Here is an 18,077-nt window from a genome sequence, read left to right as displayed (position 1 = left end):
GTGATTGGGGGAGAATGGGCACCGGCTTCAGAGTCAGCTGGATGACCCGCCTGGAGCAGGACCACCTTTCCAAGCCTCAGTTTCATGGAGAGAATAAGCCAGTCTCACAAAGGGTTTGAGATTACCACGGGGTTAATTCTGGTTACTATCTGAGGAGTTTTGAGGCATTTTTTTTCCCCCTCAGTTGGTACCAATCTGCATATTAATCTCTTCTAGGGAGTCAAGTTTCACTCCCAAGTTTCTCCTAATTTCTAGAATGTTCACAATCAAGGTACTTTTAGTTAACTCAGGACATTTTTATGTATTTTCATAGTGTAACTTCAGGCCCAGATAGAGGATGAAATGATCCTTTTAAAGGAAGTGATGGGATGGCTGGGGAATTTACAGAGGGTTTGAAGACTGAAGCCTAAAATGAAGAAACATGTTTTGATATTTTGCCTTTAATTCTAGTTAAAACAATTGCTACATTTGTCGTTTCTAATCAAGATGTCATTGTGTGGGTTTTCTTTTTTCTTCTCTCTTTTTTTTTTTTTTTAAGCCTGTTCCTCCCAAAGCCTCTTCTTCCATCATTCCTGTGTTGAACTTTGTTTGTATCCTTGACAACTTGACATTGTGCCTGACCAGGACAAAATAATACAAGCTATGGAACGTTAACATGGGCTCCTTGCTAGAACCCTAATCAGGCTTGAGAACTTTCCTTCCATCAGGCTGAGGCCTCCAAATAGACTAACCTGAGCATCAGTTGTTAACTGGGCCCTAAATCCTGCTAGAATTCTCTATCCATTCCAAATGTTCAAGGGGACTGACACAAGAGTAGAAAACCATTTGGCATTCTGAAATCAGGTGATTTCATCCTGCCATTCCTCATCAAAATCCCCAATTTTTAGCCATGTGTGTTCTATAAAAGTGGAAACATTATAACAGTCAAACCAGTACATTCTCACCATCCATTCTTTTTTTTTTTTACTATTTTATTTTATTTTATTTTTCAATATATGAAGTTTATTGTCAAATTGGTTTCCATACAACACCCAGTGCTCATCCCAAAAGGTGCCCTCCTCAATACCCATCACCCAGCCTCCCCTCCCTCCCACCCCCCATCAACCCTCAGTTTGTTCTCAGTTTTTAAGAGTCTCTTATGCTTTGGCTCTCTCCCACTCTAACCTCTTTTTTTTTTTTCCTTCCCCTACCCCATGGGTTTCTGTTAAGTTTCTCAGGATCCACATAAGAGTGAAACCATATGGTATCTGTCTTTCTCTGTATGGCTTATTTCACTTAGCATCACACTCTCCAGCTCCATCCACGCTGCTACAAAGGGCCATATTTCGTTCTTTCTCATTGCCAGGTAGTACTCCATTGTGTATATAAACCACAATTTCTTTATCCATTCATCAGTTGATGGACATTTAGGCTCTTCCCATAATTTGGCTATTGTTGAGAGCGCTGCTATAAACATTGGGGTACAAGTGCCCCTATGCATCAGTCCTCCTGTATCCCTTGGGTAAATTCCTAGCAGTGCTATTGCTGGGTCATAGGGTAGGTCTATTTTTAATTTTCTGAGGAACCTCCACACTGCTTTCCAGAGCGGCTGCACCAATTTGCAATCCCACCAACAGTGCAAGAGGGTTCCCGTTTCTCCACATCCTCTCCAGCATCTATAGTCTCCTGATTTGTTCATTTTGGCCACTCTGACTGGCGTGAGGTGATATCTGAGTGTGGTTTTGATTTGTATTTCCCTGATGAGGAGCGACGTTGAGCATCTTTTCATGTGCCTGTTGGCCATCCGGATGTCTTCTTTAGAGAAGTGTCTATTCATGTTTTCTGCCCATTTCTTCAATGGGTTGTTTTTCGGGTGTGGAGTTTGGTGAGCTCTTTATAGATTTTGGATACTGGCCCTTTGTCTGATATGTCATTTGCAAATATCTTTTCCCATTCCGTTGGTTGCCTTTTAGTTTTGTTGGTTGTTTCCTTTGCTGTGCAGAAGCTTTTTATCTTCATAAGGTCCCAGTAATTCATTTTTGCTTTTAGGCAAGGCATCCCCTTGCCTTTGGGGATGTGTCGAGTAAGAGATTGCTACGGCTGAGGTCAGAGAGGTCTTTTCCTGCTTTCTCCTCTAGGGTTTTGAAACTCACCATCCATTCTGACTGACCCAGGGTCTGAGAGTTGCAAAGCAGAAGCCACAGAAAGACCAAGGAGAGAGGTTCAAGGATGTTGGCTACTAAGCATTACAAGTGACTGAATGGGGAGAGCAGATTGGCTACAGAAGGAAGGAAGTAAAGTTTAGGTGCTCATACACGAGAGAATGGGGGCTGGGGCAGAAATAGGACCGTCTGCTCACATCCTTGCTACCCTGGCTGAAGACACTGCTTAGCTGGGCAGAGATGGCGCCGATGATTGTTTTTCTCAGATGTGGCTGAATCTTTGCACTGGCTGGTTCGCTTCACTTCGTCTTTTTTTTTAAGTTTATTTATTTATTTGAGAGAGGGAGAGAGAGACAGAGAGAGAGCACGCGCGCGCGCGCGCGCGAGAGAGAGAGAGAGAGAGAGAGAGAGAGAGCGCGCGCGAGAGCGCATGCATGCGGGGGAGGGGGAAACCCAAGCAGCCTTCGCGCTGTCCGTACAGAGCCCAATGCGGGGCGCTATCTCAGAATCATGACTCGAAATCAGGAGTCGAACGCTTAACGGACTGAGCCACCCAGGCGCCCCTCCATGACCCTTTTAGCAGGAGAAAAGGAAGACTAAATTATTCAAAATAGTAGAGTTGACCCTTGTTATTCATGGAGTCTGTATTTGTAAATTACCCTACTCATTAAAATGTAGTTGTAACCCCAAATCAGTACTTGGCTGCGCTTTTGTGATCATTTTGAGACGTGCAGAACAGCAAGAAATTTGATTCACCTGATGTTCATGTTCCCAACTGAGGTCAAAGAAGACTGTGCTCTGCCTTTTTCAGCTTTTATACTGTAAACAAGTAACTTCTTCATAATGTATTTAGTTAGTATCATGTTTTTCACATTGTTGTGCTTTTTGTTGGTGATGTAGCTGTTTAAAATGCCCCCCCAATTGTAGTGCTGAAGTGCTTGCTGTCTAGTGTTCCTGAGCACAAAGCTATGATTGCCTTATGGAGAAAATGTATTTCTTAGGTGGGCTTTGTTCAGGCATCAGGTACAGTACCTTTGGCCCTAAATTCACTGTTAATGATTCAAATACATATAGTAAGATGTATTTAAATGGGAACACAAATAACACAGTTATTTATTAGGTATTGATTTATTAGGTATTGATTTATTAGGTATTTATTAGGTATTGATCAGTAGACAAAGATGTGACCAGAGCCTCAGAGGAACCTAACCTTATATTTCTGCTAGAAGCCATTTTTTTTTTTTGGTGTTCTCTACATCAGTGTTCATGGAAACTTCGTGGAACATAACTACCCTGAATCATGAGAATTGACAAGTATGTATGTAGTATTTGCTTGGTTCCCGTATTGTATGGGAAGCCTGAACTATTCTGAGGGCCAATGTTGAGAATGTTCTATGTCTTTTTATATCATTCATTTTAGAGGATAAGATTGGAGCACAGTGAAATAGGAATGGAACATCTGAATTCCAGACTTGAATCTGTTGTTTCCTTGCTATGGGCCTCAGCTGGTAGAACAGATGATCTCCGAGATCATTCCCAGCTCGGAACTCTAACTCAGTACAGTTTTTTTTTTGTTTTTGTTTTTTTGTTTGTTTTTCAGTACAGTTTTAATTTCTCTGACATTTTTAACAGTTACTATCATATTTTTCACTTTCATTTGGTTTACTTTTTTAAGATTTTATTTTCAAGTAATCTCTACAGGCAACATGGGGCTCGAACTCACAACCCTGAGATCAAGAGTCACACACTCCACCGACTGAACCAGCCAGACATCCCTCACTTTGATTTTTAGTACGCCCTTTCTCCCCAATTTGGGCTCTTGAATGTAAGCCCTGAGTTAAATGCTACCATTATGGGACTTCCTGATTCCCTTCTTTAGAATGAGAATTCCAGCCATTTGGAATAAGGGTGTTTCTTGGCTTCAGCCTTAGAGGTGACAACATTTGGTTTCCCACGTTCCCAGCTGTCTTGTCACCTTTGTTTTACACCTTCTATGACTTTCACTCATGTTGAAACCTTCCCAAAAAGAGAATGACCAAATGACTCCTTTTTTAACCTTAATGTTTTGAATAGATTCTAGGTTGACCAAAGTCAGTAAGTATTTTACAACAACTTGGGTAATTCATTCTCCCAAGGAAGGTATATATCTTCCTAATTCTTTTAAAAAAGAGCAACAGAGAAGGGCCAAATTGCTTAGATGTCTATGATACAGAGGCTTTCCACTGGATGGATTTGAGATCCTTTGTCATAAACTCAATTGGTGTAGGAGAGGGTAATCTTCCTTATCCTGCCTTCTTCTCATAAAAGAATGATTATTTTTTCATTGAGGGTATTTTTTTTTCTGGAATGGTTTTACTGCTAAATTTCAAAGTGTGTTTTTAACTCTAAAATTCTTAAATTTTATGATTTTGTATTTGCCACTGAATCTGAGGCTGGTAAATTTAGCTATAGACTTACTTGTAAATTCCATTTACCCAAAATCCAAGTAAATAGAAAATCAAGATTTTTAAAAATTGAAAGTATGATGCAATATTGATAAAGTCCTAGAAGTTGGTTATGATAAAATTAATTACCATCCATCATAAGCTTTTGAGTGACCTTGTTGGTTATATGAGAAATTTTAAATTGTGTGCAATATCCTATTTTTGTGAAGGTTATTTTCCATCCTAATTTTTTGGTCTCCCCTATCTCCTGCATGTATGTGGTTCCACCCAAATTATGTACTTCTTTTCAGCAGATAATTCAGTTTTCAAGTTGAGATTTGAAAAATAAAATTCTGTCTTCTACATTTATGTACTTCCGAAACCAAAGAATATGTTCCCATTTTAAATAGTATCACATGCATTAGGTTCAATGTCAATGAGATATGAAGTCAAGATGCAACAAACATTTTTTTAAGTTTTAATGGGTCCAGGGTCTACCCTTTGCTATAGGATGAATTTTCCCACAATAGAATGTACTTTCCCCAAAGGTACATTCAAGGCTATAAAGGAATCATAATCGGCTGCAAACTGCTAATTTTTTAATTTTCTCTAGTAAACAACCCAGTGTAAGGACTTTTACATTGCCTGCTCAGAATTGAGTTTGCTGAACTTAAGTTTATTGGGTATTGGACTAGGTAGGGATTGGTTCCCTGCTCTCCCGGTGAGTCATCACTTATTTACAGTGATTGTACGAAGGACCCCTTCTCTCATTGGATTAGTGTCCTTAGTGGGTGGCTCTGTGTTTGGTTTGTCACTTCTGGTTTTGGTTCGTCACTTTATGTCTTCCTTTTATTGAGCATTTACTATGAGTTAGCCAATATTAAGTGCTTTACATACGTGATCGAACTAAATTACCAATATAACAAACTTCAGGTGGATGTGATTATCCATATTTTTCACCTGAGAGGTGGAGGCTTAGGAAAGTGAGGTAAGGACACTACAGTCAACAAGCTAGTCCAAGTTTATATAAACTTGGTGAATGGTGGATTGAGACAGATCTGTTTAGTTCCAATATTTGCATGGTGCTTTCTCTTCTTTCAATAGTGTGTTTACTCTGGTATTATACTGTTAAGAGTTCAAGGAAACTGGCATCATCTTGTGTTTGCTAGTAAATAACTATTTGTAAATTTTGTTGTTGTTGTTCTGGCCTACCCTTTTTCACTAGATAAATGTCCCCAGGGAAAGGAGAGTGAGGGAGACTTTCCATTTACTTTGTGGTAAAGCTGTGTCAGGAAAGCTGGTAGCAGGGTCATGACCAAGAGTAAATTCCACACACTATAGAAAAAAATAGTCTCACTGGGTCAAGGTTAAGATGAAGGGTCAAGCCTTGCAAGCAGGCAAAGGATAAAAGCAGTAGCAACAGAAGGGGTCCTGATTTATTTTCAACCTGTTTCCTCATTGAAGGCAGCCAGAGTAATTAAGATTTCCTCTTAATCTGTGTAGCTCTCAGTGCCCTTTGAAGTGGTATGGGGCTCGAGTTGGGGGTGGGGAGATCCACCAGGCAGTCTGAAAGGAAACACGTTCAAAAAAGTGAAACATGGAGACTTGACATTTTAGACTTGGGTCTTAGAATTTGAACAGCATTTGGTAGAATAGGTAACAATGTTTCTTTCTTTCTTTCTTTCTTTCTTTCTTTCTTTCTTTCTTTCTTTTCTTTCTTTCTTTCTTTCTTTCTTTCTTAATTTCTTTCTTTCTTTTCTTTCTTTCTTTCTTTCTTTCTTTCTTAATTTCTTTCTTTCTTCTTTCTTTCAGTTCTATTTATTTTTTTTTAAGTTCTATCTATTATTTTTGAGAGAGAGCATGAGCAAGGGAGGGGCAGAGAGAAAAAAGAGAGAATCCCAAGCAGGCTCCGTACTGTCAGCATGGAGCCCGATGTAGGGCTCAGACCTACCAAAAGTGAGATCATGACTTGAGCCAAAATCAGGAGTCAGACACTGAACCGACTGAGCCACCCAGGTGCCAGGTAACACTATTTCTAAAGGAGATTTTTGTTTAAATTATAGTGAGGTAGATTAAGATCAGTGAGATAAATTGGAATGAATTTATAGGCTAATAACTTACGTAATAAACTATACACTAATCGTTTGTAACTGGATTATAGATAGTTGCAGACACATTTGAATTTGTTCATTGGGATAAGACATCCTTGATATGTAATCAGTTCCCATGGTCATTTTAGAGATTCTTTACTGAGCCATCTCTTTGTGTTAAGGATTGTCATAATCCCTGAGGTTATGGGTTTACTTAGGGAGTATAAAAGTGTAAAGCTTATTACCTTAAACTAATAATACACTTCTCTACAGTCCTTTGTAAATTTACAAGGTACTTTGATATGCAGTGTCTCACTCCAGTACCATGATGATGGTAAGTGGCTTGTTAAAGGTCACAGAAGTAGTGAGAAATAGGACCCAAGACTTAATTGACGCTTCTTGATTCTGAGGGCATTTATCCTTATAATAGGCACAACTTGACAAAAGGAAAAAAAAAAACTACTTTATTAATGTTTCACACTTTTTATGCTGTTACTGTTCTTTATAACACATGATGATGGAGGCATTGGGGATTTTTTATTTTTTTGTTTTTTTAAACGTTGGTTTATGTTTGAGACAGAGACAGAGCATGTAGAGGGGAGGGGCAGAGAGAGAGGGAAACACAGAATGTGAAACGGGCTCCAGGCTCTGAGCTGTCAGCACAGAGCCCGACGCGGGGCTCGAACTCGCGGACCGTGAGATCATGACCTGAGCCGAAGTCGGACGCTTAACCGACCGAGCCACCCAGGCGCCCCAGGATTTTTTTTTTAATCCACTAGAATTAAAATTGGGCTTAGAACGTATTTAATCTCAACTTAAAAAAAATTTATGAAAGAGAACCCTCCCCCTGCAACCAATTATTTTAGTCCCACGGTTGGCAAACTCTGCTTATAAAAGTAAATATTAGGTTTTGCAGGCCATATGGTCTCTATTACAACTATTCAACTTTGCTGTTTTAGTGTGAAAACAGCCATAGATGACATGAAAATGAATATGCTTGAGTTCCAATACAACTTTATTTATGGACACTGGGATTTGAATTTCATAGAACTTCCATGTGCCACAAAATATTATTTTTTAATTTTTTCAATTATTTTAAAAGGTAAAAGCCATTTTTAGCCCACAGGCCCTAACAAAACAGGTGGCAGGCTAGACTTGGCTTGAAGACCTAAGATCGTCAACCCCTGGCTTATTTATTTATTTTTTTAATTTTTAAAAATGTTTTCTTTATTTTTGAGAGAGAGCAAGAGACAGAGAGAGCAGAGGAAGGGCAGAAAGAGAGGGAGACACAGAATCTGAAACAGGCTCCAGGCTCCCAGCTGTCAGCACCAAGCCTGACACAGGGCTCGAACTCACAAGTCAATCGTGAGATTGTGACCTGAGTGCGAGTAGGAAGTAGGATTCTTAACCAACTGAGCCACCGAGGCATCCCATCAACCCTGGTTTAGATAGGAAGGAAAGGGGAGGGTGTTCCTTCTTGACTGCACTGGGGAAGGATGAAGACGGAGGGACGATGATCTTATGCACTTTAGTTGGATTCTGTGGTTAAGACTGAGGTGGCTGGTTCCTCCCAAATGTGTCTTTTCGCCTTGACACTTTCCCACTCGTTTTAGTGAAAACTTTGCTTCATTTCCATAACTCCTAGTGAGAAATCCTATGACTAGTGATGATGTGGTTTAAACAAATTACAGTTGAGACATTCAGTGTGGACAGTGAGGTGTTTTGATTTGTTCTCTAATTGTTTCCTGTGTGCAAATCATGGCCTGTAGTTTGTCCCCAGGTGAGGTCAAGCTCTGCGTCAACTGGTGTTTGTCCCCCACCGTTTCTAGCCTAGAGCTAAATAGCCAACATTTATGAAATCACATACTTATTATTAATTGGTGGGGAGACAACTAGAAAGGCTGTTCCCACTCTACGGATTTTCAGAGGGACTAAAGTTACACTCTTGATATACTAATAAATACAAACTATTAGGTCGATGAACATACATACTGACTGTCATAAGTGATGGCTTTCTAGCTGGCATTCTGTCACCAAATAACATCCAGAAGTTGGACCTCTTTTTTTCCTTTCTCCTCTTTTTAATATGGAATGCTTCACCCTGCGTGTCCTCCTTGCTCCGGGCCATGCTCGGCTCCTCTGTAGTGTTCCACGCTTCATTTATGTGCTCCTGAAGCACCTAACAGAAATCGAACTTCTTTAAAGCTCTTTGATCCTGCCACTGCAAACCCCTTCCCAGGAGATTTCTGGGAGCTTTCCCTTCCAACACAGTTAAACCCACCAGAACAGTCTCTCTCTCTCGGAGAACTGCTGGCTCTTTGCAGTTGGAAAGTGGGAGGGGCAGGACCAATTTAAACATTCAGAGCCTCAGAAGTGTGGTTCAAGGTCATTTCAAAGGGGCGGTTCCCTTGGCTCGCCCCTGCTCACAAGCAGGCGGAGTGACTTGCGCATTAATTCTAGATTGCCCCTTCCTGTTGTTTTTAGTCTTACTTTAGCTTTCTGGTTTTACCTTTCCCAGCCTGAGTCAATAGAGGTGGGTGTGGCCATAAGCTCAGGATGCTGGAGCTAAAGGTGGGTCGAACTCTTGCCCCCACCCTTCTACCCGTATTACAGGCGGGACAGGCTTGCAGCCATCCATGTACAAGCTAGTGGTAGACCAGGCACTCAGAGAGGCAAAAACGTCACTTTGGCTGAAATTTGTTTAGGCTGCTTCTGAGGCTTGCGTCCAAACCCAAGTATTAGTAAAATCCTACTTTCTACATTGAAAAACTAATGCCCAGCTCTTGCCTAGATAAAGTGAGATCATGCCGGATCAAAAGAGAATACTAAAAAACAAAACAAAACGAAACAAAATAAATGGTTTTATTGAGAAAATGAATGGTCCTAAATAACTAGAGTAAAATAAGAAATTCAGATGTTAACCCTAAAATTACTATGATTAGCTAAATACAGAGAGATTATAACTGAATACCCTATATACTTCTTAATTTATAAGATTTTTTTAATGTTTATTTTTCGAGAGAGAGAGAGAGAGAGAGAGAGAGAGAGAGATCGCGCGCGTGCATGCATGCACGTGTTCTCGAGGTGGGGAGGGGCAGAGAGAGAGAGACAGAATCAGAAGCAGGCTCCAGGCTCTGAGCTCCCAGGCACCCCATATAAGTTTCAATCATGCATTTAAATCGCTATTTTACCAACGTTATTCATTAATATATAATATATATATTTTTGAAAAAAATTAATTTATACTTTTTTCAGAAAAAAATAGCTGTCAGTAAAACTGAGACACATTTTTTAAAATGTTGAAATTCCTTAATTAATTATGTCAGGGACTCATGACAGAGAGAGAGAGAGAGAGAGGGAGAGAGAGAGAATCCCCTTTAACTCAAGACTTTATGCTTCTACAAATTATTTTCTAAATTTTTTTTTTCCATTCCAAACTGGTATATGAAATCCCTACTATTTTAATAAAGTAGTATGGAGAACTGTAAAGATAATTACTTTTGGTGTAAATAAATAGGCTAAATATTGATTAAATCCATTCTGGTGAGTCAGACTTGATGGAAAAATAATGAAATTGCTGATAACACTCCAGTCTCTACTAATTATTTATTGTTTGGATGGGGTTGTTAAACTGGTTCATTACATGTCAACCTGATCCATTTTAATCTACTAGGCTTTGCTGTAGTCCCCAGAAAGGAATTCCATGTCTTATTGGTATTAATCAGGGATGGGGAGGTGGGGGCACTTCTCTTATTTCTGGTTTTCTTTGATCATGTGGAAGAAGCTCTATCCACAGGTATAGCCTACCTGCGGGAAAGGTGGTAGCATTTCTCAGCTGTCTCACTCCTCCCTCCCTAAGAGAAGTGATTTAATATGATTGGCGAGTCCAGGAGAAGGGGAGCTGGCTCCTTCTTACCCATTCCTTCTGGGAGTGGGTGGCCACCAAGGAGCTGGCATCGGCCAGACCTTTAGAAGGACATGCACTTTATCTGTAAGAGGAGGCTGCCCGCACTTAGGTGCTGTTTGGACTTGATAAGTCTGTCTAATACTGGAAAATGTAATTAGGAAGGCTGCTATTCCACAGGGTATAAGCCCTGTGCTCTGTATCAGCTTTACGATGATACCAGGGATATTTTGGTTTCTCATCTCCCTTATTCTTCTGTTTCATTTTCCAGTTGGCTCAGAAATCAGGCTGGAAAGAAAAGTATTTGTAACCCAGCCCCCTTGGGCCTCCAACAGGAATGTTCGTCAGAGGTTCACTAATATAGACTAATCCCAATAATTTTCTTGAAGTCATAATTTGGTTTGGTTTCAGAATTGCTTTTTTGGACCCATATAAAGATTTAAAAAAATTTTTTTTGATCTTTATTTATTTTTGAGAGAGAGAGAGAGAGAGTACGAACAGGGGAGGAACAGAGAGAGAGAGGGAGACACAGAATCTGAAGCAGGCTCCAGGCTTGGAGCTCCGAGCTGTCAGCACAGAGCCCGATGCGGGGCTCAAACTCATGAACCACGAGATCATGACCTGAACCGAAGACGGACGCTTAACCAACTGAACCACCCAGGCGCCCCTGAAGATTGTTTGTTTGTTTGTTTTAATTTTTTTTTAACATTTATTTATTATTGAGAGACAGAGAGACACAGAGCATGAGCAGGGGAGGGGCAGAGAGAGAGGGAGACACAGAATCCAAAGCAGGCTTCAGGCTCTGAGCTGCCAGCACAGAGCCCAACGTGGGGCTTGAACCCACAGACTGCGAGATCATGACCCGAGCTGAAGTCTGTCGCTTAACCAACTGAGCCACCCAGGCAACCCCCCTGAAGATTGTTTTTAAGAACAACTATTAGCAGGTCTAGAATGACTTCAGATAATTTACATTTGCTTTTATGTACAAAGGGCTGGATGAATACTTGATGCTTTTGGATAAAAAGGTGATCTGCGGATATGCTACCTCCCTTTCTGATGCTGTGTCAGTTGCTAAGTCCTGCTCTTATGGGCAACTTGCTTCAGAACTATACGACCGAATGGAGGAGAATGGCTTTCCTGTCTTCTAGTTACCATATGAAGATAGGGAGGAAAGTCGCTGTTAAACATGCCTCCCTTTCAATACACTCTTAGGATTTTATGACCATCATTCAGACCTGAGGGATAAGTTGCCTAAAGAAAAAAAAAAAACAAAAACAAAACCCATATATGGTGACCAACCCAGATGTCTACTAAATCCTGGAAAACTGGGATGTCACCTGGGAGATAAGACTTTCACTGCCATGATGAGGAACATCCATGGTAAACCAAGATGAGCTGGTTAGCCTACAAGACCTACCTAGCACGTCCCTTCAGCTGTTCTAGCCAGCAATGCCATTTACTTCAATACTGAGCTCGTTCTTTGTATCGATTGTGACATAACGAACGGCCATCCCTTGCAATAAATAAGGCTGAAGACATAATATATATGCCCAATTTTGACTGTATTGACTACACTCCTACTTCTTCCTTTAACTCATTTTGTACTTTTTGCTTCACAGGTTTGTGATTCAGACACCATGCTTGACCCTGCGTCATCTGTGGAAATGGTAAAAGTTTTAGAAGAAGACCCTATGGTCGGAGGTGTCGGGGGAGACGTCCAGGTGTGTAAGCCTTCACTTTCGGCATGAGTCGCTTTTAGTTATACTCTTACTCGTTGATTCATTGAACACGTATTTATTACACACCAAACTCTCTGCCAGATGTGGCTTTTGGTGCTAGAGACACATTAGTATGTGCCTTGACCCACTTTATTGCCTCTTTCCTTTCCTAAATTGAAAAAAAGAATTAGGATTTCTTTGTTTAACCCTGGAATGTAACCCTTGTTTGCTGTGGCTGATAAGTGATATATATTTAATTTAAATGTGTAATGATTTCTACCGTATCTTCTTGAACCATAACTTAATGTTCTGGTAAAATCTGATGTTAGAGTTCATTTAGCTGTGAAGGTAAAAAAAAAAAAAAAAAAAAAAAAAAAAAAAAAAAAAAAAAGGAAGAAGGGCAGATGATGGATTCTATATTTTATACCTATGTATTTAAAAGCTGGTCAATATACGCTTGATTAAAAATCCAAATTGGAATACAAAGAAAGAAAAGAGAAGAAGCGAGTCAAATTTATACTGGTAAGAAAGGCAAAGGAATAATTAATAAGTGGATTTTCTGATTAGATTTATTTCCCACTATTTTTTTTTTTTTGTTTTGAGAGGGAGGAGGGGCAGAGGGAGAGAAACAGAGAGGGAGAATCTTAAGTAGGTTCCAATCATGAGCCGGAATCGAGTCGGCTGCTTAATCAACTGAGCCACCCAGGTGTCCCCCTGGTAATTCTCTTTATTTCCCAGTATTTGCTATAAGTGGAGGAACAGGTAAACAAATATTAATGAAGGCTACTTGGAATATGTGGGATTGGAAATGAATATATATGTGAATATGTGAAAATATGTGAAGATTAAAATGAGCGCTCTGTAGGGGCTCCTAGGTGGCTCAGCCGGTTAAGCGTCCAATTCTTGGTTTCGGCTCAGGTCATGATCTCACAGTCTCATGAGTACAAGCCCCACTTCGGACTCTGTGCTGACAGCGGGGAGCCTGCTTAGGATTCTCTCTTTCCCTCTCTCTCTGCCCCTCCCCCACTTGCACTCTCTCTGTCTCAAAATAAATAAATAAACTTAAAAAAAATGAGTGCTTTGCAAACACGTGATCAGATTTTGGCAAAAGGTGAGAAGCACGTGGAAACTTGACTTTACAATTTGGGTTCTGCGTTGCTGTATAACCCATTTTACACATGGATGGTGACACTGAAGGCAAAGACAATGCCTGGAACAGACAAAGAAACAGCCTGGTGATAAAAGAGGAAGCATGCAAAATCTAGATGAGAACTGAACAAAACTGAGATGAAAGAAAGAATTTAGAAATATTGCCAAGAAAAAGCTGCTAATTTTCAGTAGCTTTTGCATAGAGCATTATTTCAGGATTTAAGTTTTGGGGTAAGGCCAGAACAAGCAATTTATCACTGGCATTGTGTAAAAGAGAGAAGGAAGGAGAAGGAAAATTAATAGAATTGAATGAGTTGGAAATTAACCAGAACAGGAGAGAAGAGGACTTAAAAACCTTCAAGTCTTAGATGGTAGGAAAGAGTGGGAAACTTTAGGATCCGAGAACTAAAGCCTAAAAATATTATAGCATAACAACAAGAAGGACAAAAAGCAGCAAAAAGAGGAGAGAGTCATGAAGTAGAAAAACTATTGCTCATCAAGGAGTCCCAATGCATGGACACAATTGATCAGACTAATCTAGTAACATAGGATCAGGGAAAATAAAAGATAACTGTGTCAAAATGAAGAAGGATGCTTCGTAGGAGGATCAAATAACACACTTCGCACTAGGCAGTAACCTCACAACAGCACAGATTTTGTTGGTATTTTAGCTAAGGCTTACCTTTATTCTTTTTTTTTTTTTTTTTTTTTTTTTTTTTTTTTTTTTTCCTTCTTGCAGATTTTAAACAAGTATGATTCCTGGATCTCCTTCCTCAGCAGTGTGAGATACTGGATGGCTTTTAACATAGAAAGGGCCTGCCAGTCTTATTTTGGGTGTGTCCAGTGCATCAGTGGGCCTCTGGGAATGTACAGAAACTCCTTGCTGCATGAATTTGTGGAAGACTGGTACAATCAGGAATTTATGGGCAGCCAATGTAGTTTTGGTGACGATCGGCATCTCACGAACCGAGTGCTGAGTCTGGGCTATGCAACAAAATACACAGCTCGATCCAAGTGCCTTACGGAGACACCTATAGAATATCTGAGATGGTTAAACCAGCAGACCCGTTGGAGTAAGTCATACTTCCGAGAGTGGCTGTACAATGCGATGTGGTTTCATAAACATCACTTGTGGATGACCTATGAGGCAGTTATCACTGGATTCTTCCCTTTCTTCCTCATTGCCACAGTAATCCAGCTCTTCTACAGGGGAAAAATTTGGAACATCCTCCTCTTCTTGTTAACTGTCCAGTTAGTAGGTCTCATAAAGTCATCCTTTGCCAGCTGCCTTAGAGGAAATATTGTCATGGTCTTCATGTCCCTCTACTCAGTGTTATACATGTCAAGTTTACTTCCGGCCAAGATGTTTGCGATTGCCACGATAAACAAAGCTGGGTGGGGCACATCTGGAAGGAAAACCATTGTTGTTAATTTCATAGGACTCATTCCAGTATCAGTTTGGTTTACAATCCTCCTGGGCGGTGTGATTTTCACCATTTATAAGGAATCTAAGAAGCCATTCTCAGAATCCAAACAGACCGTTCTAATTGTTGGAACGTTGCTCTATGCATGCTATTGGGTCATGCTTTTGACGCTGTATGTGGTTCTCATCAATAAATGTGGCAGGAGGAAGAAGGGACAACAGTATGACATGGTGCTCGATGTATGATCTCACGTTGTTTGACGTTTGCAGTCACACACGCAGACACACACAAAACCTTAGTTCCTCTCGTGGCATCAGATAGTGCCACCAAAGGAGACATATCACTGCTGCTGGGACTTGAACAAAGACATTTCTATGGGTTTATTTTGATTCTGCCAAAGTAAAACAAGACATCAATGAGAAGAAACTCAGAGTTTAACCTGTTATTTCTATGAAAATGGGAAACATTCTTTGTTTATGCACTTTTTCCTTACTGTACATCCGCCTAACAGTGTTTGCCCTATATACCTCACTAGCCATGCTTTATGTGGGTTATCATGGAAGAAAAGGATTTTGGAAACTCAAGGAAAAGTTCTTTCAACGTATACAACCTAACTTATGGACTGTGTTGATAGCTAATTTTTTTTTTTTTTTAGAAAGGATTTTCTGTTTAACTCTACCAAATGAAATGCCAAAGGAAATTTTAAAGGCCGTTGGCTGTGCTGTATTTTTATATAACTGTACTGTGTTTTAAAATTTTGTATGCCAATTTTTAAAGCAAATTTTGCATATTCTATATTTTACTTCTCTGCCAAAATACACCTGTTCTTTTTTATTATTATTAAAATAGGTTCTGAAAAAATTCATACTTAAAAAAAAAAAAATCTACCCAAAATGTGAAGCTTGGTTGACTGATGTTGTTCATGATAGAAAGAATAAAATATTTCTCTCTCTCTCTCTACCTTTTAAAATGGAATAGTTTCTTTCTGTGAAAATATTTAAACTTTCAATATTTTAACTTCTTTTCATTTCTTTTAGAAAAGGCCAATATACCTGTCACACTTTGGAAGTAGAAATACGTACTTAGGTGTACAAAATAAAAGGAAAATCAGAAAATCAAGGCCAAAGGGGTAGAAAAGTGCAATTTTTCATAAGATTTAAAAAAAAGAAGGGAATGCTAGTCCTTGAAAGAAAACACTAGGCATCAGCACTGGACAAAACATGGGTATCAGAGATTAATAACCTTTGGGGTTTCTGGCAGTGTTTTCTCAGGCTGAGTACAATGGAAAGTGGAAAAAAATTATCTGTATTATTTGGACAAACAAATACAATGCAGTTCGTCATTTTGTTCTGTGGCCTGAATTCACCAGATGCTGTCCACATATTGAACATAATTTACTGGTCTTTTTTTTTTTTTTTTTCCAGCTTACCAGTTCACTTTACATGTTACCATGAGGTTTACACTGGTGAGTTGGATACATTTTAATAAGTGTAAAGCCTATAGATATGAACATTGACACATTTAAGTTCCTCTTCTACTTTCTAGGGAGGATTTTTTTTCTGAATTTATGCAGATAATTGCTTCATCTGTCTTGTTATTGGCCTACCTAGGTATGTTTACATAGTAAAAATAATATCAAGGTTTAATAAGTATATCAAGAAGTGGCACATAAAAGAAATTGATGGACCAGGTACCCCTAACCCGGGTAATTTAGCTACTCCAAGGGCCTCAGTTACCCAGTTTGACATTTGACATGACCCATCTTGCCTTGTAGCTGGTGCTGTGTAGACCTGTGTTAAACACAATCGAACACATGAGTCGTCGCATAGAAAATGTTGTGACGAGGCAGAGTGTGAATGTGGCAAAGGGTTCAACTATGTGCCTCTGTCATTCTGCTTCCTTTCCGTGCAGATGCCTACGTTCCATCTGTCCTGCTTAAGAAAAAGCTGCACATTCTACCTTCGGAGTACAAAAGGTACATACCATTCTGCAACTCAAACTCACTGATGGGAGAGTTTGTGGGAAAAAAACACAGCATGCCAATAAATGAAACTAAAACTTGAGTTTGCCTTTTTAACTATTTATGTTCTAAGTTAAGCTTTGATAACTTTCAAATGTCAAATTCTCTCATTCTTATAAAAGATTGAATTAATTGCCTGTATTTATTGTAGCAATTATTCAATGTATTTCCAGTATAGGATGTATAGTATAATTGATTTTTTGTAAATAAAATATTTTTGATAAGAGTATTGCCTTTTTTTCTAAGGGAAGGGGAAATTTCAAATGAAACAAAACCTCTGTTTTCCTGATGGTAGTGGAATAGATTTAAGAATGAGGTATATAGAAAATAAACAAACATACTTGGTAAAAGGTAATAGAAATCATTTCATGTTACTAATGATGAAGCAGAAATCCCTCAAATTAGTGTGGTTTGGAAATCTGGAAAACAGAGGAGCGAGAGAGAGAGAGAGATTCAGTTAATATAATCTTGCCTTTTCTTTAATCTTATATTTCCCTTGGAAGCATCCCAAATTTAGACAAAAATTATTTTATTATAATAATTTATCATAGTGGAGAAAAAAATCACAGATTTTCAGAAAATTCATAAGCAACTTTATTATTATAAATAATAACAAAATCTTAAAAATAACTTGAACTCCAATAGAGGGCAATAATTAAATGAATTATGGCATTTTCAAACAATGTAACATTATTGCCCATTAAAATGTTTTCAGAGAACATGAGGATATTGGAAAAATGTTACATTAAAATTTTATAACCATTTTGTACAGTAACATCTCAAATTTGTAAAAAGAAACATGTTTAAATATCATCTCTACTATTGGGAATATCACAGGTTTCTATACTGTATACATTTGTGTATTTTCCAAATACCATGATCCTGTATTGTTTTTATAATCAGAAAAAGGACAATAAATATTGCTTTTTTTAAAAAAGTGGGTCGGGGCATCTAATAGCATTTCCTGGTTTGAGGAACTCTGATGCTAATCCATTTTGCCACTCATCCCTCAAATTCATCTTGCTTCCTGATTTTATTATTTAGTTCCTGAGAATCTCTCATTACTTTGGCACAGTTACATTATACACACACACACACACACACACACACACACACACACACAATATAAAACAACATTAAGCCACTGACCATTATTGCCACTCCAGTGATGGTTCTAATCTCAGTGACCAGTGATTCACTGATAAAGT

The 18,077-nt window shown here is 39.0% G+C and overlaps 1 protein-coding gene across 1 annotated transcript in view; it reads left to right on the top strand.

Moving 5' to 3' along the window:
• Positions 1-17,095, top strand: part of HAS2 (hyaluronan synthase 2) — a 30,606-nt gene extending 13,511 nt beyond the window's left edge. The window contains exons 3-4 of the mRNA XM_060611235.2: positions 12,178-12,279; positions 14,165-17,095. Of these exons, the coding sequence (XP_060467218.1) occupies positions 12,178-12,279; positions 14,165-15,094 (1,032 nt within the window). The 3' untranslated portion in view covers positions 15,095-17,095. The remainder of the gene's footprint in view (positions 1-12,177; positions 12,280-14,164) is intronic.
• The last annotated feature ends 982 nt before the right edge of the window (positions 17,096-18,077 follow it).

Source organism: Panthera onca, chromosome F2, assembly GCF_046562875.1.
Source record: "Panthera onca isolate mPanOnc1 chromosome F2, mPanOnc1 haplotype 2, whole genome shotgun sequence".
NCBI classification, from domain to species: domain Eukaryota; kingdom Metazoa; phylum Chordata; class Mammalia; order Carnivora; family Felidae; genus Panthera; species Panthera onca.
Note: the sequence above shows the minus strand (reverse complement) of the source record. Positions and strands in the feature narration are given on the sequence as shown.